The sequence below is a fragment of the Protopterus annectens genome, chromosome 5.part1 (assembly GCF_019279795.1).
Source record: "Protopterus annectens isolate FY-2018-M chromosome 5.part1, PAN1.0, whole genome shotgun sequence".
Lineage (NCBI taxonomy): Eukaryota > Metazoa > Chordata > Ceratodontiformes > Protopteridae > Protopterus > Protopterus annectens.
In genome coordinates this window covers 614,491,669-614,515,848 of record NC_056736.1, presented here as the reverse complement: position 1 = coordinate 614,515,848, position 24,180 = coordinate 614,491,669, and the positions used below count along the sequence as shown (strand labels likewise).

General features: G+C 36.7%; 1 protein-coding gene across 7 annotated transcripts in view; it reads left to right on the top strand.

Annotated features, from left to right (window-relative positions):
- The window catches only part of FRY (FRY microtubule binding protein), a 2,210,679-nt gene that overhangs the window by 1,571,607 nt on the left and 614,892 nt on the right, over window positions 1-24,180 (top strand). For all 7 annotated transcript variants that reach the window (XM_044073229.1, XM_044073230.1, XM_044073228.1 and 4 more), the window contains exon 28: window positions 17,375-17,485. In XM_044073229.1, coding sequence (XP_043929164.1) covers window positions 17,375-17,485 — 111 coding nt within the window. The remainder of the gene's footprint in view (window positions 1-17,374; window positions 17,486-24,180) is intronic.

The window sequence follows — 24,180 nt, the reverse complement described above, 5'->3', positions numbered from 1 at the left end:
GTTTTCTTAGTATAGCCCAGGGCTAAAGCTATAGAAGTGGGTTAGACAGTAAACTCTATAAATATGCAATGTACTCTAGAGATGAACTTATCTCTACATAAAACAGCCACAGGTAAAATGTTTTTAAAATATTTAATAATAAATAATTAAAACACAAGACAATACTACTACACCACAGTGCTATTCAAGAGTTCAGAGATCACACAGACACTTAAAATAATTCCGTAGTACATTTCTGACACAACAGAAAAACACTTAGTTTAATCTTTATAGTCCTAGCTATTACTACAAGAAAACATACTTCTAAAGTCACTTACTTACATAGAGCAAGGCAGTGCTGAGTTAGATATCAAGACAGAAATGCTTAATAATCTCTGGTTCTCACTGTTTAAATTGAAACTGCAGTTCTGGTAAAACATTACATCATTTGTTTACTCTTTCTTGGTTCCCAGGCTGATACATTAACTACATTAACATTCTTAACATCTCCCTTTTGTTATCTTGCAGCTGGTCAGGAACAGAGCAATAAAAATACATTTGCATGTTTAAGTCTAGCAATTTAACTCTTGGTTAAAACAATAGAAAGAATTGCTTCATCTAAACTATTCAGCACCACTGTTCCCTTGAAAGGGTCACCACATGCTTTTACTGGGTCAGTAGGGAGCACTGTTGCCACATTTTTGTAACAGCATTTCTTTACATTTAAAGCAACAAGCCTGTAGTTTACATTTATATTTACAAATGATAGAATTATCTATAAAATTCTATTTGACTAGGCTGGCAGCCTTCAGGCTCTCTACCCAATCTTCACACACATATCCATAATTTCCTTTATTACAATAATAATAAATGTTCATGCCTATTAGTCCCCCCACTCCTTTTTTCATAACCACCATCTGATTTTACTTAATATTGTTGCTAAAATCCATTTAACAGTAAACATAATTTCATTTTTTCTTTCATTCCATATAACCCATATAACATAAAATCACTTTTTTATCTATTCTTTAAACATATTTTTTACTTCTGTATAATGTCCATATTTAGTCATAACCATGTTTATTTTACTACTTCTATTACATCTTTGGAAAAAAAACCTTCCTTACATAGTTTTACCCATAACATTTTTACTCTTTTACATTTCAAAGCATGTTCCATAGTTTCTTCTTCTTAACAATGAAAACATATTCTAACACTTTTCTTTTTATATGGCATATTTCCTTTTACTGGCAATTTATCTATTACCAGTCTCTACAATAAATCTTGACATTCTACTTTCTGATTACACCATTTGCTTCTTATTGTTATAGTTTTAATTGTTTCATCTGTTCGATTTTCCCATTGTTTTAGATAGTAATATTTTATCATCACATTCTTATGCCATAGTATTCTATCTTCTTCTATATCATCAACTTTTATTTTCCACAAAGACATTTTTTCTTGGTAACATTTTATTTCTTCATTTATGCACTCTTTTTCTCTTGTAATCTTTTTTACCATAACCCAACATTTATAATGTTTAGATTTATACAGTTTTACTGTTAATCTCTCATCTTTTTTTCATTTATCCACTTTAATACTTTGTATATATTTAATAAAGTAGAATATAACACTGGGTTAATTAACCCTGCACCTCCATCTTTTTTTACATATAAAACCCCTCTTTTTACTCGGTTTAATCTAGAACCCAATATAAATGAAAAAAATATCTTCAATAATTCCTTTTCAAACACTATTGGCAGTATAAATGCACTTGCTAAGTATGTTATTTCACCCATTAGCACCAAATTTATCAAATAAGCCTTCTTTCTGAATGATAATTTATACGTTCTACAGAAAAGACATGTTTGTTTTATTTCTTTTGTTGTTTTTTCCATTGAATTCTACTTATATATTTATTCCCAAATCTTACATCCAACACAGTAATTTAATTCAATGTAAAATATATACCTCTAGCTTTACTACATCATCTAAACCTTTATTTTCCCTTTATAGAGCTCCCTATCACCTCTAGACACTCACTTGTGCAAATTATTACTTCTTCTATCCAAATTTTGTTTTTTGCAATTATTGTAATGTCATCTACATATATTAGAACTGGAATTCTTAACCCTTCAGGTGTTATATACCCCACCTGCCTTTGTTTTGTAATTAATTTCACAAATTATCACATTCATAACTAATGCACAGAATATACAACTCATTGGGCATCCCTGTGTTACATCACTCTTCATATGTACCTCTTGGCTTAACAATCCATTTACAAGTATTTTTACTTTATTATTACTACATGCTGACACACATAATTTCCTAACTTTCTCACTTATAATATATTCTTTCATTATTAACCATACGATTTCATGTCCAGTTGTGTCAAATTCCTTATTTAGGTCTCCTATCATGATTTTTGTTTATTATTTTCTATTCATAATATCATCCACAACTTCTCTAATTGTCATTAATAATGCTTGACAATCCTTCCCCTTTGTAGTATATATACTATCTTCCATACTATTTTCTATTATAGTTTCAAATCTCTTTTGTATTATTTTCATAAAGATCTCATAATCATTATTATTCAGTACTATTGGGCTCCAGTTTTTTTAATTGTCTTTTATTTTCCTTCTTCCATATGACTTGAAATATTCCACTACGTAATTCTTTATACACAAAACCTTCATTAAACATTCATTCAAAATCTTAAAAAAATGTTTGTTTGCCAATCCCTTAAATGTTGACACATTTCATATCCTATTCCATCTGGTCCAGCAGCTGAATCTATATTTACTTGTCCTAGTAAACTAATGTCTAATGCCTAATGTCTTAATAGATGGCGCAGTGGTGCAGCAGCTGCATTATTGCCTCAGAAGTTCTCCAGTTTGATTCTTGGCTAGGGTGCCTTCTATGTGGAGTCTGCATGTCCTCCCTGCATTCATGTGGGTTTCCTCCCATGTTATAAAGACATGCGTCTGGAGCATTTCTCCCTGGGCCTCTGCTGAAAATTGGCTTTGTTCCAAGTTGGACTTTCTTGGTAAACAAATGTTAAATAATACTTTACCTAGCTTATTTAAAGAAATCTCCTTTTCCAACTCTTTATTCACTTTTTTGGTTAACTTTTTTACTTTCCATGTTTTATTCACTATATTTGTTTTTCTTTAAACAGTTCTTGCACATATTGTATTACATTATTCATAATCTTTTCTGAGTTATTTCTATTTTACTTACATTTTTTATTTCTCTTATTATACTACCATCTCCCTTTTTTAATCTGCTCAAGTAACTCAATATTTTTTCTCTTTTTCCTTGGGAAAAATATCTCTGGTTATATAACAATTCTTGTATTTTTCTTGAGTTCTTTCATGTAATTCTTTTTCTTTGCCAAAACACTTTCTATCATTACGTTCTGAATCTTCCAATGCATCCTTATATGTTCTTTTATATTTTTTCTCTACTTTTCTCACATCATATTGCCACTGTAAAAAAAAAAAAAAAACATTTTTTATCTTTTTCCTTAAATATCATCCACCATTCAGACCATTTTTTATAAAATGTTCTTATAGTAATATGATCTTTCCATAACTGCATTGCTAATCTCTTTCCATTTTCATTCCATTTTTTATTTATCCTTGTTATTCCTTTGCCTATTTTTATATATTCCTTGTTTTCCTTTATCTCTAGTCATATTAAAAGATGATAAGAAAATCCTGTTTCAGCCACTCCCCTTCTCCTATAACTAAACCTTCTGATACTATAAAATAATATATTTCAGTTCTATACATACCCCTTTTGTAAGTCCATGATTTTTGTCCCAAAGTTTTAACTCACCACATTATAACTTTTAACATTTTTCTTATATAATTTCCTTTCAATTTATGCTAGCCTCTTAAGTCAAGATTAAAGTTTCCTGTTATTATAATATTCATATTTATCACTACATAGTCTAAAATCTGACGAAATAAGCTTTCCCTTTCTTTACAGTCAATATAAGCATATAATGTTATAATTCTATATACTTGTTTTTTTTCCATTTTAAATCTACAGTGGTTAAGCTTTCAATTTTTGCTAAAATTACATCTAATATCTTTACTGTATTTCTACAGAATATGGCTATCACAGAGCATCTCTCATTTCCCCTGTTCCAGGTTATATTTCCTTCCTATAGCTTCTGTGTTTGTAATCTTTCTCCATTTGTTAACAATCTTGTATAGTCTAACATAATTACACCACTCCAAAATCCCTATTTTATTATTGTGTTCTTAATACTATTCACATTTACAGAAAGCGCTCTTAAATTTTAATTTTCCATTTTTCTAAGATTCATACTTTCATAAGTTCATAACTAATTACTAGGCAGACTTTCTTAATAGGCTATTCTAAGCCTAGGCAATGTCCCTCCCAAAGGTGAGAATAAACACTGTACCTTGTGGCTATGACTCAACTTAACCATTACACTAAAAATAATTACCTGTATATATTCTTCTATATCCGTTCCCTTTCTTTTTTCTTGTGTACTTATCCCTTTAAATTTTCTTTTTCTGTTTTTACCCTTTTGCCAATAGAATTCTTTTTTCTTTTACTACCTCCCTCCCAATTTATGTCTTCTTCATCACTTATATCAAAACCTTCTTTTATGCCCTCTTTATTATTTTTCTAATCTAAAATGTCTTCTCTTTGTTCATTTTTTCTTTTTCCTTAATCTTATTTTCATTTTACAATCCACCCGTAAATGTCCAATTTTGTTACATTTATAAGCTTTCAATTCAAATTCTTTTGCATCATGTCCCATTTATCCACAAATATAACATTTTTTTTTGTCAGAGAATTTATCAAATGTCCTTCTTTTCCTAAAAAAAAACATATTTTTTTGTCCCTAATATTTTACCATACCCCTATTCCCCTCCAAATTTATCAGGCTTGGTATATGCTTGTTTTTTATAGTTGTATCACCTAGAAAAATGGTTTGGGGTTTAATACTGAGTGAATCTAGTTCTTGTAGATAGTCATTGTGGCTATCTTTTGTCATAAAGGAAGTTCTATAGCTAACTAATATATGGTATGAGAACTTCCTGTTGGTTGTTTGAACAGATGGTGTTTTTCAAACAGTATATATGAGAAATATACTAAAAATATGAACTGGTTAGTAATAAGGCCCTTGGTAACTGGTGGAATTTATTCTCATGCCCTCAATTTAGTACCATTCCAAAATTACTCCAATTTCCAATTTCAGGTGTTCATGTGACTCCTGCTACCTCTTGCCATAATTATGGGCACCATGCAGTGAGAAAACACAACCTGGAAGACACAAATAAACAAGGCTATAATACTATAGCCGAGCCCAACTTACAGACAAGTATTTCCACTGATGCTGAATGGAGAAGCTACCTAAGTACGCAGTAGCTGTGGCTGGGTTATATTTTCCAACTGCAGAATACCTCCTAATGTATCAATTGATATGGAGAGTATATATTTGTTATATCTAAATTTCAAACAAACTTTGCAGTTGGTAACTCTTTAGAAGAATCCAAATAAATGCAAATTAAAATCTGTTCAAAGGCAATAAAGGCCAAAAATCAAAGGCTCACAAGTCTAGCTCCAATAGAGACCTACAGCTCAGAGATCCTATGAGTTGAGATGACATTCCCCCAGAAAACCGTCTTCCAGGAGATAAGCTTCAGAGTTGTTAAAGGTACTAGTTCATTCTAAGGATGAGCAAGGTTGTCAGTCATGAAGTTCATCTCCCAAAAAGGGCAAGTTTTTTCAAAGATAAAAAAGTCACAGGAACTCCTTCTGCCCTCAACTTAGAGGATTATGATTGTGTCTGTCATCATAACCAAGTTGTTATGAGTTCAAGAAATTATTTATGTAAAGCAAATAAAAAAAATAATTGAGATTGAAGCTCAAGAGGTGGGTTTCAGGAATCCCAGAACACACAACTAATGACTATCATCAGAGACTTGTATTTAATTATTTTGTATATCATGAGTAGTTTTAGCTACCCTTTTGCTCCATTAAAAAAGACAAACAAATGTAAAGTGTCTTGACAGTTTTTAAAGTTGTTGTTTTATTAACAGTACACTCTGGTTCTGCCTGCTGTTGGTTTGGTATTTTGAAGTATGTTGCAGCTTTCAAAGTAGTTGTTATGTTTCCAGTGCAGTTATGTGATGACGATCATGTGTGTGGGATATGAGCTTCCTGTAGTTATAATAACAAAACTGACATGTAAAAACCTTGGTTTAACAAGCTTGTTAAATCAAAGGATATTACATGTGATCCTCACTATAACAAGGTTATTTTCCTATCAGTTTCAGAGGGCAGTCTTCCTGCACCATATTTTACAAAAGTATTTTGTACTGTATTGCTTGAAGTATTCACCTTCACTATGAAATTGCAAAGATCCAAGTCAGATAGGTACCTGAGACTGTCATAATTACCTGAAAACTGACTAATGGAGGCACTCTAAGATACCTGTCCACCCAAATGAAAAACCTCAGCCACTTACTTGAGTATGTCTGGCAAGTGGAAGGCCTTCTGGTAACTTCATTCACTCCCAAGACTTCCAACAGAATATCTGCCAGTACCTGAAAATCTAATGGGTATCAGACAGTGTGGAGTTGGGTGTCACTTTAATGAAAGAGTCATCCTTTATTAGCTCTGAAGAGTTTATTGTTTTACAAGGTTCAGAGATTTGGAACCATATATTTTTCTGTCACCATCGGATACTAGGGTCATGGTTTGGTCTCTCTGGAGTAATTTGAGGATGAGAAAAAGAATCAGAGGGAAATGTGGAAAGTCATGCAGGAATTTTCTCTACCACTATATGAATCTATACACCTCGGAGATCACGTCTATCGCTCTGCTTGACAGAGGCACAGCTAACTAATTTATGGGGTGGCAAAAGCCAACACTTACAGGCTAGGCTTATAAATGCGCTCGGGCAGATAGCCTAGTATCTACCTATGAACCTATACTAGAGGGACTGCACACCCACCATCAACTCTCCTTTGCCATGCTGAAACAAGAAGAAATAGAGAAGGACCATATTGTGTGTCAGATGGGTCATTGTACAAGATCACTCAGTCTTGGTAGCTCCTGATCACACAAGTCTCCCAGACTCTCATCTCCAGGACAAGACTGGAAGTGCAGCAAATGAGCCTGCTAGCTGATTCACTTACCCTGGGATATGAAGAGCTGTAACAATGATATCCATTCTGTGGTTTACTGTCAAACTAACTTTGCCTTTCAGCATAGGGGTGCAACTGTATGTCACTCTGTTTATTCATGGTCTGGTTGCTTAAGTAGAGTAGGGGGGCTCTATTTCATAGGTGTGTACTAAGCTAATAGCTCTGGAGCCTTTACAAGCCTAGACCATAGGATTACCCTGGCATCATGCCACCCGACCTTAGTTCTCAGTGCCGCTGTTGAGTAGAGCCACTGGAGTGATCCCGGGGGTGAATTTTCTATTTCCCATCCACTCATCAAGATTTCTCTTGAAGAGGGCCAGTGAGGTGCTCTGTTTGACATGTATGGGAAGTCTATTCCATAGCATGGGCAGTCTCAGGGGTTATGAACCTGTCCCTCCAGCATGTTCTGTTGATTGTGGTAATGAGGTTGAGGTCTCTGGAGCATGTGGTGCACAGTGATTGGGATTTCTTTAAATGTAGCCTTTCTGACAGAGCTGGGTCAGACATGGCTTTGTAAGTCAAGCAGAGATCGCCTCTAAGTCGGTGATATGAGACAGAGAATAGTTGGGAGTTTTTTTGAGTCTGTCTATATAGGACAAGTGTTTAAGGCCTAGGATCCTCTTTGTGAGGTACTTTTGCGGCTTCTCTACTTGTTGCAGGTGTCTAGTGAGGTACATGCCAAATGACTGGCCTAATGAGGGAAGGGTTCCTGGATACAAAACCCTTAGTAATGAGATGTGCCACATAGAAGGACTTTCTGACCACAATGGCAATGTGGTGGTCAAAAGGCAGGTTGCTGTCAACCTGTGTTCCCAAATCTCTTATAATGCCTTCTCTGTTCAGTGGATTACCATCGATGTGGTAATTCATGGGAGCCAGGTTTTTCCCAAAGCGGATGATGACACATTTTTTGGCATTAAGCTTAAGGCCATGGTTGTGACACCAGTCGTTGGTCTCAGTGAGGCCTTTCTGTAGGATGCCAACATTACTTGGGGAGTTAATAATAGCTCCCAACTTGCAATCATCTGTGAACTTAGTCAGCCATAGTCCCCTCATGTTGGCCTGGACTTCAGAGAAGTAGATACCAAACAGAAGAGGACCCAGGATCAAACCCCGTGGGACTCTAGTTGTGACTGGTCGGCATTCTGACTTGGAGTCAGCTTCTTTCACACTGTGGGCTCTATCTGTGAGCCAGTTTGCAACCCACCTAGTGATATAGGGGTTGATGCCAGATCAAGGTAAGCTGTATGAAGCTCCTTGCCTTCATCCACAGCTCTGGTGAATGACTCAAAGAAGTCGACAACTTTGAGTAGGCATGATCTACCCTTCACAAAACCAAACTGTGTGAGATCCAGAGTTTGGAGATTCCCAATATCCTTGTTTATTAGGTCCATGATGATGAGTTCCATAGCTTTGCATATCAGACTCATCAGGTTAATAGGGTGATAGTTCCCAGGGTCTGTAGTTGCTCCTCCTTTGTGGAGAGGGATGACTGTAGAAGTGCACCATTTGGTAGGGACAAAGCCTGAGGTGAGGCTGTGATTGAACATGGCACACAGGTGAGGTGCCAGTTCACTCTGTAGTTCATGCAGAACACAGCCAGGGATATTGTCAGGTCCCATAGAAACTGTATTCTTGGCCTTGGACAGTGCTGATTTAACCTGTGCAGCAGTAATAGTGGGTGCCTGCCAATCTACTGGTATTGTGATTGGTCCTTGGGGAGGGGACGGATAAAGTTGGCACTGAATCTGTTGGCCAGTATATTTGCAATATCTGTTGGCTCAGTATAGGAGGTACCTTTGCGCAGAGCAAGTCTGGGTATTGACTTGGAGATTCTTTACATAAATATAGAAGGCCTTGTGGTTGTCTTTACTATCTGCTGCTAGTCTATTTTCATAGGTAGCTTTGGAGGATTTGATGAAGGATCTCAACTTTTTGTTGAGGCTGATAAGGGAGTTTTTCCAGTCTTGGGACTTCACCTTATTCCACATCAGTTTCCTCCTTCTGTTGTAGAGTTTGTTTATGGCAGGGGACCACCAAACTGGCTTCCTGTTTTTGCAGGAGAGCATCTTGATTCTATTGGGTATGGCAAGATCCATGCATTTGTGTGCGTGTTCATACAGTGCATTGGTGTATGATTCTGCAGTCATGCAATTATTCTCCATTTGCATGGGTGCTGTGAAGTTAGCCACCTCTGTTTATCGTAGCCCAAAGTTAGCTTTGGAGACATTTTTCATTGTAGTTACTTTTGCGGGGGGGGGGTGGATTTCCAAGGTGATTAGTTTGTGGTTGGATCTTACCAGGGAGGAATTGACTATTGGTGTAGAGCAATGGTTGCCCATCTTAGTAATGACTAGATCAAGAATGTTGCTACCTCTAGTAGGGGCAAGAATGAGCTGGTCCAGGGCATTGGAATTAATGAATTCCAGGAAACGTTGGGCAAGTGTATTGGTACATGAGTAGTTTTCCCAGTTAATGGAGGGGTAGTTGTAGTCGCCCAGTATGAGAGTGCTTGGGAACATGGACTGTGAGTCTTGGGACATGGTTGGGGATATATAGCAGGCTACGATCTGAATCGCTCTCTTACCCAATGTTAGCTACACCTGAAGTATCTCTGATGCATTATGTTGGGCTACCAGTCTGGAGGTGTGCGCATGCTTTATGAATATGGAAACACCACCGCCTTTGGAGCTTCGGTCCAAGTTCTGGGGCAGAAGGGTGTGGAATGAGTTATAGCCTGGTAGTGCAGGGGTGCTTTCTGCTGCCTTGAACCAGGTCTCTGTTACAGCACAAATGTTGATGTTCTCCATTTTAAGGACTGCTTCGAGTGAGTGCATTTTGAGATTTAGACTTCTAGCACTGAGCAGCATGACCCTCAGATTGCATTTGTTTGTAGCTGTTATGGGGGGTAATTTGGTCTTTAGAACACTGCCTAAAAAGGCACTATAGGGATGGCAAGTGCTTTGGCCAGTATCCAGAAGCCCAGGGATGAAAGATGCAGGCCTTCTGTGGCAAAGCATCGAGATCTGTCAATCATGTCATCCCAGGCAGACAGACACTGGATCCCCTTAGAATGACACCAGAAACTTAGCCAATTGTTGAAATCAATCATTTTCTGCTTGTACTGTGGTATAATTCTGGGTGATGGTAGGATGCTGCTCAGGGCTAGGGTCATATCCACCTGGACTATATAATCTGAGAACTCCTCCATGTCTCTTTTCATGTAGTCCAGGAAGGTACGTCTTAGGTTATTCACACCCATATGTACAATGACAGAGTCATATTTGTACCTGTTGTTGAGGGACCTGAGTGCATGCGTTATCTGGTGGATCCTGGCACCTGACAGACAGCTGACTGTTACTTTCTCCTTATTCAACCCAGTGAGTGAGACATCAGTGTGCCTCACTATCGAGTCACTTATGACTAGTGTGCTGGGCATGCTGTTTTGTCTTGGGGGCTTTGGTTGAGTGGCACACTGTTTAAGAGAGTTATGTGTCTTGTGATTAGTGTTGTGTTGTGGTGGTTGAGTGCATTTATGCTGTGGAGGTCTCTGCTGTTTAGGTAGATTTTTACTGAGAGCCTCTGCAAAGGTAGGTGTTTGGTTTGTGTTTTTAATGTGAAGGCAGTGCTGGTGTGTGTTCTGGAGGGCTATGGGTTTCAAGTGGTATGGTGCAAGTGTTGACCTTCTCCTTTTGACCAGCCATTCCAGTCTTGGCTGGACAGTGCATGGCTTCCAGTTTGGATATATAAGTGCATCTCTTGCAAGTCTGAGTGTTGGGAGGTAAGAGGAAAGGGTGGTTGGTGTACACGAGGCAGTTGCTCCATTGCCTCAGGATGCCCAAGTTCATCAGCTTAATAGGAGAAAGCACAGGGAGCTGATATTTAGACATGCCTGGGGGGGTGGGCATTAATAATAAGTACCGGATCTGTTTCCTTGTAGAATGTTTAGTGCTGGTAGCACTTTTGTGTGCTACAATAATTGCTACTTGAACTCTGGTAAATGCTAGACTAAAAAGCTAGTAAAAGTGCAGGAGAGGAGAGAACTAGCAGATCTAAGGGAAAAATTGAAGAGCAGACTTTGGCACCACTCAGAAAGGTGGAAAATAAATGCAAAGGTAGGCTTTTAAACCAGAAATTTGAAAGAGATGAAAAAACTGCCCAAACGGCCAATAAACTACAATTTCTCAGCCAGAATCCACTCCTCTTGTGGTAGATAGGCTACCTATTGCTTACCACTCCCACTGATAAGCTAAAAGGATTCCCTCCAACACAGAAAGGCTTGGGGGACTCAGAAGTTTACATACAGTCCTGCGTACAGCAAGTCTGTATCTGGACTAGACTAGTTACAGAAAAGGTGGGAAACAAGCGCAAAGGTAAGCTTTTAAACCAGAAAGTTGAAAAAGATGGAAAATACTGCCCAAACAGCCAATAAACTACAATTTCTGGGCAATAAACCACTCCTCTTATGGTAGATAGGCTACCTAGTGCTTACCACTCCCACCAATAAGCTAGAAGGTTTCCCTCCAACACAGAAAGGCTTGGGAGGCTCAGAAGCTTACATACAGACCTGGATACAGGAAATCTGTATCTGGACTAGACTAGTTACAGGAAAGGCGGGAAAAGCGCAAACTCAGGCTTTTAAACCAGAAAGTTGAAAGAGATGGAAAAACTGCCCAAACGGCCAATAAACTACAATTTCTGGGCCAGAAACCACTCATCTTGTGGTAGATAGGCTACCTGGTGCTTACCACTGCCAGTGACAAGCTAGAAGGCTTCCCTCAAACACAGAAAGGCTTGGGGGGGGGGGCCTCAAGCTTAGACTTTTTTTTATTTTAAACTGAATTCAATTATTGTTTTATTCAACTCTGAACAGTTAAAAAGTGCCAACAAATATATTTATCCAAATAAAAATGCTGAGGTAAGGCTCCAGAATTCAAACAGGTAAATAAATCAGTCTTCAGAAGTAATAAAAGCAATGCCTTCTTTAATGTCACACAAGTGCTTTCACACAATGCTTCGTCAGGTGTATGATGTATATTTATCAGTTGAGAAGCACACTCAGTCAGAACACAAGGAGATTCTAGCAAAGTTTTTTTTTTTTTTTTTTTTAGTAAATTGGAAAGGGAGAAAGCAGGAACAGAAGATAATTCAAGATTAAGAATCTAAGTGGTTGGCCTTCTAAAATGTTCTCTCTGTATTAGGTAGAATAAGATAATGACACTAGACTGGGAGGTGTGTCCCAGATCAAATTTACAGTAGGGGCAGGCAACTGCAATGCCACCAAGTATAAGAACAAGACACCAATATGAGGGGGACTATTACAGCTACTAGCTACCCTATCAGGCAGAAAACACTACAGAAATGTTTATCACAGCAGAAAAACAACAGTGAGCCTCTAAATAAAAGTTTTAAACAGATAAAAGAGCAAGGAGACTGGAGAATGCTTTTAACTGCAAATAAATTAGTTATATGATACACTCCTTGGCAGGAAATCAGAACAAACAAACAGCAGGCCTCTATCCAGACTATGCTACCTGACTAGAGCACAGAAATCTCACAAAAAATGCACAGAAAAGCACAGATAGAGCACTCACAAACAGAAAATACAACTCTCAGTATGAAAAAGCAGTTTACAGATAAGTAATTAAGTAAAAATGCATTTACAGTAATGAAACACTATCTAGCAATGAAAAATACAGTTCAAACAGTATAAAACTACACAAATGCAGTGAAAGAGTAAAAAAAAGCTGTATAGCAGTGCAAAATGTAGTAGATTTGCTGTGTAGCACAATTATTCAAGACTCCTTCAAAGCTTAAAGGGTGTGGTGCATATTTCTTAGCTCAATTTGAATTACATAAACCACCTTTCTTATGGATTTATTTTTTTATACACAATGGCAGAGCTCAAGAGGGCTCCCTAACCCACTAGAATATTTATTATTATAGACTGTAGAGGATTTAATAACCCAACACTAAGTTTAATAAGTAACTTATACCACCCTACAGCCTAGTGTGACACACATAGAAAGTGTATGAGGGCATCATGACTCTGTAGCTCCTGGCACCTCACTTCCCACTGATATATCCTCTTGGAGAGATTATGATGATAGTGGCTTCTGTGAGGCCCAAGAGGAGCAGTCCTAGCTGCATGTCCACTTACCTCTGCATCCACGTCCAGGATGCCAAATGTGTGACTTCCTGGGACTTCCCCCTGAGCAGGAATGACAGGCACTGAAGCATCTTCAGTTCTCACCCAGTAAAGCAAATCTTTAGTGATGGGACAAACAAGTTATCACAGATCCATGTGACCCTGACAGCTTTCAGCCACAGAAGGATCCAAGCAGTAACAGCTAACAGGGACTCCTTTGCTAAAATAAAAAGAAGCATTATTTTCCCTGCAAAGCCTCTTCAAAAAGACTGGCACCTGGGGGGGGGGTGACTAACCATTTGGTGATCACTGTAGGTGTACAGAAGAGATCAAATAGCATTTTGCACTGAAAGTGAAGCCCTTTTGGAAAAAAACATAGGACTCCCCCGTATAGAAGTTTGGCATTGATATACTAGACAACACATCCATTATGTTCGGTGACATCATCCAATCACCCTGTGCACACAGTGGCATGACCCCTTCAGAGCCACCATATAGAATTTGCTGTACTGGATATGCTTTTTGAAGTTGCTGAAGTCCCAAATAGGACAAGACCTCCTACCACCTTCAGAACAAGGAAGAAACAGCACTAGAACTCTTTGCCTCTTTCCAAAGGAGCAATGGAAATATGGCCTCTGTGAAGAACAGAGTCCTGCCCTCCTCCTCAAGCTCTGCTAACAACATCTGGTTCCTAAACAGAAATCTTTATAGAGTAAGACCTAAAAATACTTAGACATGACCATCTCAGAATGCAATATCCAGGATGCACTAGATTATGGTTCTCTAGGGTGGAGCAAGCTTAAAGATATGCACTGCCTTATGGAGTCCTAGCTGGGGCAAAATGAAAGAAAAGGTGTCACTTATGAAAGCCAGCTGGGTAGACAGGGCTGCTAATGATGGTGCCTGCAAAGTCTGCCTCCTAAGGAAACTTCATAGTTAGAACCAGAAGAGCAGAACTGTCTGGTGCTTTGGAACTGTCCTGATCCTGTAAGGGGATTTCTCATCTTCCTGGAGACAATTGGAGACAAGAGAGATGGTACCCATCTCCTGCTTTTTCTTCTGGAGGTTTACTTCAAGTAGTGAGAAGTGTGCCCAGGTAATACATTGCCACAGAAGAGGCATTCAGAATAGCCTGCCTCAACTCTTCACAAAGGTTGAGAGCCTAAGCCATGTTGTTTGGCATAGACACACTCCTCTACTTCTCACAGCATCACCACAGCAATCATACAGTGAGCTGGGTAAAAGCCCACTAAATAAATTATGCTGAATGTCTTTTCCAACAACTGCATGATAAAAGGATCATGGAACTGTCTGTAAGAGAACACCCAAACTACAATAGGTGTAATACCTAATTAAGACCCTAAGAGGAATAGTAGAAGACCCTCTCGCCTACACTTTCAAATGCTGTGAATGCCTTATCTAGTGGTAGTGTGGAAAGGTAGTATGTGGAGTATATTATTTCCTTATTTGTTTGTTTGTTTTCTTTGTTTGTTTGCTTTTATTTACCAAGTCCAGTTGGTTAAAAAGATGTACATTGTGACATTTTGTTTCATACATAAACATTACTACAGAGAACATACAATTATTTTGTATGACAGTTTTACAAAGAAAGAACTGGGATAAACATTCACTACATAATGAATTCTAACAAATATAGGTATAAGGCATTCAGTGTGTGATGTTAGTTAATATGGTCGTATTCTGCAAATAGTCCATACTGTCACCATATTTCACAAGCAACATATACAATTAGCATATTTCACACGTACCATGCAGAACATTTCTACTCTAGATTATATAAAATAAAAGAAGAAATATAACAAGAAGCTGATGTAATGTGTAGAAATATTACGCTGTTACCATAAATGTTTGACTCAGCATTTATTTGCTGTAATGTATGAGTAGTTTGCCTAATATGATGATACAAGAATTCTGTTTGAAATATACATTTCAGTGGGTGCAATTTTATTTTGGGAGTGAAATGATGTCATTCCCCCTGGCAGAAAAAGTATCTTAGTAGGTTATTATTAAGGGGAAATATTATCTAATATAAGGTTATGGACTGTCTGATAAGAAGTGTGATTGGAAGAAATTGAAACTATTTTGTATTATGAATTTCAGTGACTACTTGTTGATGGAATTAGGAGAAAAGGTGAGATGAGAGTGGAAGAATGAATTAGATAAACAGTTACATAATTGGTTACAATGTTGCTAGCTTTATCATGTAGCTTACTAATGCTAATGCTTAGCCACGGAATGTTGCATACACTATCATGTGGTATACATCTTTATAGAGGCAGTATGAATAAAGACCTCATGGAGGCTGAAGTGTAACTACAGTGTCAGTGTTGTTTGTTCGACTTTCAAGCAACTATCCAGGTGGTACATGGTATTAGAGCTAAAGAAATATATCTATAAAAATTAAGATTTTCAAGACTTTATGTAAGTACAGAAGTATAATTCACCGTAAAAATGTGCAATCTGCAACCATTAAGAATCCTCTCACTGTAGAGCAATTCAACAAAAACTGGAATTTTTGTCTTTTGCTAGTACAATTAACAAGAAGTCTGGAAAGGTACATTGTAGCACATTTCTGTTTGTTGCTAGGGAATAATCCTTAAAGGTATTTAACTTCTTCGCTTTTCTTGAAGGGCAAAGACAGAGAACAGCATTCAGAAATAATTGCAAGTATTATTATGAGTTTAGAAAAAAACTTGCCATTTCTTCACCATTTCTTTTGACAGAGGCATAAGGTCCTACAGAGTCTGTAATTGTTTCTATTTATTGAACTTATAAACTGAATCAAAGACTATGAATGTGTTCAGTTACACAATTCTTAGTAAGACAAGATAGTTTGTGGTGTAAGAAATGATCAAACAAGGACAGACTATTAACAGAGGCAGAACTGACCACATCAAAAGCAGTGGATGGAAGCAAACTGTAGGGGTAAGTGAGGAGGCCAAAAGTGAATGAAACATCCCCATAGGGTAAGCCTCAAAACCTGATGGAACAATTAGATTCTGTAACGATTTTAGGAAGCTGATCAGCCTTTTAAAATGTGACAATTGCCCTATGCCTACGGTTGTTGACCTCTTAGAAAGGTTGTGGGAGACAAGATTCTTAATTAAATTAGACCTGACAAAAAGTTAATGGCAACTAATACTAGCAGTAAGGAAAAAAAGCCTTCTCAAAACCAGATGGATTATTCTGATATAATGTTCTTCCTTTTGGTCTAAACTGTGTTTAACAGCCTTCCAAAGGTTAATGGACATAATTTTGAGAATTCACACCAACTGCAACTTACTTAGATGATGTTATTGTACACTCTGATGACTGGGGCTCACATCTAGATAAGGTGCAGGATATACTCCAAAAGGTAAGTAATGGGAAATTGTCTTATATCAGAAGCTAAGAAACAAACGGGTAGTTTTGGTATTAGTGAGACATAGATTTTGCTGCATTTTTCAGCTATATCATACAATCTCACAAACCAAAGGGAAGATGCCTTCAAAATAGAGGAGCATACCCTGATTTTAAGCAGTTAAAAGAAACATTATGTTTAGAGCTTATGTTAGCATTTATTGACTTTATTAAATGATTTATAGTCTATGCAGATGTATCAGATGTGGGTATAGGAGCAGTAGTCTGACAAACCTTTAATGAAAAGAAGTGGTTTGGCATAATGGTTAAGGTCTTCACCTCATAAGCATAAAGTAGAGGGTTTGATTCTGACTGCAGGTTATTGGCAAGACAGAATATGGCCTTTCATGTTGGTTAACCTAGTATTCACCTAGGAATTAAATCTGTTTCCTCAGTCAAATGTTAAGCAAATCATGGGCTAAGTATTCTGTATTCAAAAGCGAATGGCTAACCTTCAGAATTCTCTCTAGTAATATACCATACTCACCTGATATGGCTACATCAACAATAGGATGGAAACACAAAGCTCTGTAATAGGGTAGTTTTCATTTTGTCTGAATAGTAACTGAAACAGAAACTGAATATTTGAAGCATAACATCATTGTACATGTATTTATTTTTGCAGGCAATGTCAGCTGTCCTGTGCTGCGGACCTGTCTTTGATAATGTGGGACTATCCCCAGATGGTTATCTATACAAGTGGCTTGACAACATACTGGCTTGCCAAGACCAGAGGGTAAGTATCTAATCAGAGTCATACAATGTTTATAATACTTCATTAAACTAGTATTGTTCCTTGTACCAAAATTAGGTCATGCGTCACCATTTCTTTTCCATTTCATTGCACCCTATGCTGTCCTAGATCTTCCTTCCCCAGCCTTTGATACGGTACTAGTTTACATGGCTGGGCCTCTTTATGACTGGGCCTGGTCAGTCAACCAAACTGGATCACAGAAATATCTAGAAGTCGCTGTGCATCAAGCAGAAGATTAATATTTTGTGGGTTAAGTTGCTACATAGGGATAAACATTACTCTTCACCAACTTTCTGTGCAGTCATAGTGTGTGTGTGTTCTCCTACTGCAGAAGTGAGAAGAAAGAGAATAAAGGCTGTGCGATCGTCAGGAGTATGAAGGTCTCCCATCTGTCAGTTTCCATGTCCAGAGTTGTGCTGAATGTTGATGTTGAGCTAGGAAGATGTGTTACAAGTCAAGCATATTCATTCAGAAGTGTTCTCAGTGCTATCTCCAATACATTCCAGAAGGAGCCACACCATGGCCTTACAAGTGTATCCATTATTGATTATAGTATAGTATTGACTATAGTAAACAAAAATGAAAAAAATACAAAAAATGTGTGGCGAATGGTATGGCTGCCATTAACTAGGTGTGTATGTGTGTGTGTGTGTGTGTGTGTGTGTGTGTGTGTGTGTGTGTGTGTCTCTGTGACTGCGTGACTGCGTGCTTGCATGCATGCATATGTGTGTCTGTGTGTGTGTGTGTGTGTGTGTGTGTGTCTCTGTGACTGCGTGCTTGCATGCATGCATATGTGTGTGTGTGTGTGTCTGTGTGACTGCGTGCTTGTATGCATGCATCTGTGTGTGTGCGTGTCTGTGTCTGTGTGACTGCTTGCTTGCATGCATGCATATGTGTGTGTGTGTGTGTGTGTGTGTGTGTGTGTATGTGTGTGTGTGTGTGTGTGTGTGTGTGTGTGTGTCTGTGTCAATGTGTGCATGCTTGCATGCATGCGTGTGTGTGTGCGTGTGTTTGTCCTCATGCGTGTGTGTGTGTGTATAAATATATATAATGCACATGGTAACTATAAGACCAGAGAATAGTTCTATGTGGGATGGCTTCTCCCTTATAACAGGAGAGGTCAGTAACATAAATTCTGAATGGACCTTGTTCAAGACATCAGAAGTAGCAAGTGGTCAGGGTCTCTCAAAGTTGTAAGCCTACAAACCACTAGTGTATACTGTAAAGTGAGGGATAATGCCAGGCTGAGGGAAACCATTATGAGAATGTTGGGCTGAATGCAATATATTCTCTTTCCTTTTTTCCTTTGTGTTTTTTTTTTGTGTTCTTCTCATGCTTATCTGCAGTATGTGCATTCTCATGGCAAAAAGAAGACATTTTCCTTGTTTAGATGTCAAAGGTCAGGGAAATGCACTCTGCTCTAGACATTATCGCACCTTCTGCTAATATAACAAGGATAAAATATCAGTAAACTGTAATGGCTACAAGAAGTTTAAGACACGGCTGAGAGTCATTTCAGTGAAAAATAGATTTAGATGTGTTTTGACAAACCTTATAGAAAAAACACAGAGAATGCAGGAGATCAGCATATGAAAGTATGACTGAGTATACTGCAGAAATCTGCCACATCTGAAATGTTTGTCAATCTTTTGGTCAGGGAATATGCCTTAAGATAAGGATTTGGGTGCCAAAGGAGGGGAAAGAGGAGCTTTACTTAACAGGTTGTCACTGCAAGGGACGGGAGGACCCAGCACTGTACATGGGTATAGTGAAACCCATGGGGAAGCAGCATAGACCATCCCAGCAGGTTACACAAGACAAGGGTAAGCCATGCGTTCAAGTGTACATTTGGGTTTTTGAGTTAGATGTTTTAAGTATAACCACGTGAGGCATGTATGTTTTTATTGTCTACTAAGGCAGGGAGGAATAAAGATCTTAGGAGGCATCAAGCACTTTATCCAGATGTCAAAGGACAGAGAAATGTGTTGATACTCTAGACATCCTGTCACCTTCTGCTGTTATTACAACCCAAGACTGATTGATTAAGTTACTGATTGATTTGTAGCCTCTTTAAATGGGAGACTTGAGGTGGTATTTATACTACTCGGAGAAAGTTAGCAAGGGCATCAGGGAACTTCCCCTACTCTGTCTTACGAGGATGCAGTTGTCTGTGGTGCATTCAACTTCCTGTTTCCAGTCCAGGCATGAAAAGTGGCTTGGAGAGGCAGGGAGTAGTATGGAGAGTAACAGAGAGGTAGAGCAATTGGTTGAGAGTATGGAAAGGAGTGAGGAAGGAAGGCAGTCAAGCCTTTGGAGGAGAGTTGATGATCTGAGGAGATAGTAAAGAAGGAAGCTAAAAGGAAAGATGATGAGAGGGTGGACAAGCTTAAGGAATTGTTGGTGACAGAGGTAAGTCCTTCACAACACACAGAGAGGTTATTTCAGCTAAGGTTATTTGAGGGGGTGGTGGAATCACAAATGGAATTTATTGTTACAACCCTCCAGTTGGAAGGATTGTGGGATGTCTACTTAAAAGACTTAATCCAGCAAACTAAGCCAGCGAGTGAGAAAGCTGTGTCATGGGGGGGAGATAATGGATAGGATACAAGAAGAAGAAGTGGAAGGCATAAGAAAAGAAAAGAAGTCATATGCACAAACTGTTAAAGAAGGTGACAAAATAGAAGAAAATAAAAGTAAATGGAGATGAAAAGGAAGTACCATATTAGAATAAGCAGTAAGAAGGAAAGGAAATTCGAGAGGTATGAAACATGGGACAGTGCTATTGCACCACTGGATATTTTGCCCAGAGAGGTAAGAGTATTTATTCTTATTAATAAAACCTCTTTTTGTGACATTTTCTTTGAAATTGGACAGTGTATGGAAAAAATTTTTAGAATAATATGAAAAGAAAAAAGATGATAATCCCTGGAATTCATATGTTGTCTTCTTCTTATTATTATTTTGGCTTTTCCCGGTTAGGGGTCGCCACAGCGGATCATTTGTCCGCTCATGATTGGCAGTGGAGTTTTACAGTGTCGAGTTGCCATCCCGACGCCCAACCTCCCACAGAAGTCACACACACATGCACACACAACACCTAGGTCCAATTTAGAGTGTCCTATCCACCTACTGCATGTCTTTGGGATGTAAGAGGAAACCCATGTGACCACAGGGAGAACATGCAGACCCTGCACAGAAGGCACCCTAGCCGAGAATCGAACCGGAGAACCTCTTGTTGTGAGGCAGCAACGCTAACCGCTGCACCACCGTGGCCACCCCACACCACAGTGCAAGCATTTAATAGACAGGTGAAAAAGCAAATGTTTGTGCAATTTCTGACTGAAGTAGAAAATAGACTTTGACAGACTTTTTAAAACCTGTGTGCACAGATTTTACAGACATTACGAAAAATCTAGGAAAATAGAGGTTTATGGAGATGGAGTTGGGAATGTCATGTTGTTTTGCAAATGAAAAATGAAAAAAGATTAGATCTTTTAGAATATTGTGGGTTGTTTGACACAGATATTTTAATATTATTAGATACAAGAATTTTAACAAAAGGAGAAAGAATGCAAGTGAATGAATTATGGTAAGGTAAAGTTACATGTAATATAGGTGAAGATATGTGTTCAGGTATAACAATTTTAAGTAGAAAAGCAATAGAAATTTTGGATTATACATTAGTGATATAAGGAAGAGTGACTATATGAGATATAAGATGGAAAAAACAAGTATATACAATTACTGCAATATATGTGTATGTTGTACAAAAACAAAGAGAGATGATGTTTAATAATCTTAATTATGTCAGTATTAATATGCAAATAGAACTGTGATCTAAGACAAATGAGAAAAGGAGGAGCAGATGTAAAAGTAACTTCGGAGATATTAAAAAGTAGAAAGTTGTACTTATGGGATAATAAACATTGGACGTATAAAAGAAACAATTTAAGAACAGAAATTGACTGTTTTATGTTATCAAAGAGCTTGATAATGTTATATAAAGGGATAAAAATGACAGGGTTTTCAGATCGTGTAGTAATTTGGATAGAGTTACAAGAAAAAGAGGGATATGTTAAAATAGGTAGAGCTATTAAAAGAATAAATGAAACAGAATTAAATGAAGAGACAAAGAAAATGATTATACAGTTATGGGTAGACCATATAGATATGAAAATGTTCTTTAAGGTCTGGACAAGTTGGTGGGTAAATCTGAAAGAAAAATATAAGAAAGGGGTTATACAATGGCAAATGTTAAAAAGATCACAAGATAATAAGTATAATGCGTTGAGTCAACAGGCATTCGAATATATAAGTAATAGAGAAGGATTCATGGAAAAAGAAAAAAAAAAGATTTATGAACTGAATCAAGAAAACGTTAAATCATTACTATTTAAACAAAGATATTTTCCACAAGGAAAAAAGAGAAGGTGGTACCATATCTAAGTAAATTAGTAAGAAAAAAATAGGAGAGTAATAAGAGAAATAAGAAATGAAGAAAAAATAGCGAATACACAAAAATAAATAATGCATGTCATAAGAGAACATATTAGGAAAACATTTTCTGAAAATAAAACGAATGCAGTACATAAACGGTGTGTGAAGAAGGCAACATAAAAAGATAATTAAGTAATAGAAAAAAGATTTCAATGGCTGAATTATTGAATGTCTTGAAAACAGTGAATGTGGAATCAACTGCAGGCATGGATGGGATTGAATATTTAATGTATAAGGATATGTTAGAATGGCAAAAATATATATTTTAGAACTATTTAATGAATGGTTAAAGAAAGGAATTGAAGATAAAACTATATGTATGGGAGCAATGAAATTCTTTTGCGGAAAAGCTATTAAAAATTGGAGACCAATAGTATTGAATAATGTAGTCTATAAGATGTTCATGAAAATAATAGAGAAAGGAATAGAAAGTAAAATATAGAAGTTATTGAATGAGTCAGTATTTGGAATTAAAGGTAAAGGGAATCAGAAACTTTTGATGATAATAAGGGAGGTGGTAGATCATGTGATGAATAGAAATGCAAACTTAATGATGACAGGAGATGTGAGCAGAGCTTTTGATAAGATGCAGTATGATATGTTATGGGTGGTTTTAAAAGAATATAATGTAAGTAAGAAAATAATAAATATATTTTTTAGTACATAACAAATATAGTGATATTAATTATAAATGGGTGGTTAAGTGAGGAGATGCAAATAAGAAGTGGTATAAGACAGGGGTGTCCAGCAAATAGTATCTTATTTGCCTTAATCATGAATGTAGTGGTTAATGAAATGTAGTTAAAGTTAAGGTGAGCAGAATATTGTACAGTAGAAGGAATTCAAGTGCCAGTAACACTTTTCTTTGCAGATGACATAGTATTAATTATGAAGAATGGATGAGAATAGCTATAGGAAATATTATTCAAGCATTGAAGGTGATTGGTTTAAGTATTAATAAAGAAAAAAGTAAAGAACTAGGATCAATGGATAAAATAGTAGGTATACAGTTTAATAAAGAAGAGATAGAAATCTTAGTTATAACATTTGGTAAGGAGTGGCAGAAATTTATACAGTGGAAGAATATGATTGATAAAATAAGTAATGTAGGTTTTGGAGAAAATATAAATTGTCATTTAGAAAAAAAGTATATTGAATTAATTCAATTATATTGGGTAAAATTGCATATTTAGCAAGTGTGTTTATAATACCAAGAGAATATAAAAATATTTAATGGCAGTAATGTTTTCATTAATATGAGGATCAAGATTAAATCTGGTCAAAAGAGTAATATATGTTAAAAAAAACTCTGGTGGTGGATTGGGGTTAATTCATCCTATTGTGTCATCACTAAATTTATATAAGGTTTTGAGATGGTTACAGGAAAAAAATGATAGGCTGATTATGAGCACAACAAAAGAAAAATATAACAAAATATGGGAAAAATCAAACATTTAAAAAGGGGGAAGGAGATGTTAAGTGCTGAAATTAAATTATATAAAGAAGAAAGACTGTTGTAGAAAATTAGTATGGATAATATAGAAGAAAATGAAAGGGAATGGTATGAAAATGTATGATTAAATAATAATATGTATTTCCATGGATGCATTTGGAAACAAAATAAATAAATAAATAAATAAAAGCTATAAAAGCAAGTTCAGAAAGATTTGAGAGGTATGTTGAATGTACAGATTTTTTGTGGAGATTAATGATAAATAAGTTACCAATAAAGGCAAATATGCCATATAAAAATAGAAGAAAGAATTTGTAGTTATTGTAGGTTGAAAGAGAATACGGAGCATGTTTTTTGGAAAGTGAAATAGTAAAGCAGTTATAACAAGAAATATGTAAAAAACAAATTATAAAAGGTTTGAAAAGTTTACAAGATATAAATATGGATATGATAGAATATGGATATCATGGTGAAAAAGCCAGGGCAATGTCAATAATTTAGATAAAAATGTTTTGTATAATATGGAATGTGTGGAATAAAAGGATAAATGAGATAATAGAACGGTAAATGGATATTGTCAAAGATTTTCGAAAAATACAGTTTTGATTGTGGAAAAAAGAGTGGGGGAATTAAAGTAAAGAATGGGGAATTAAAGTAAAGAATAAAGCTTAATGTACTGTAAAATGTTATGAATAATGTTAAAAGTGTAAATAGTTGTAAATTGTAT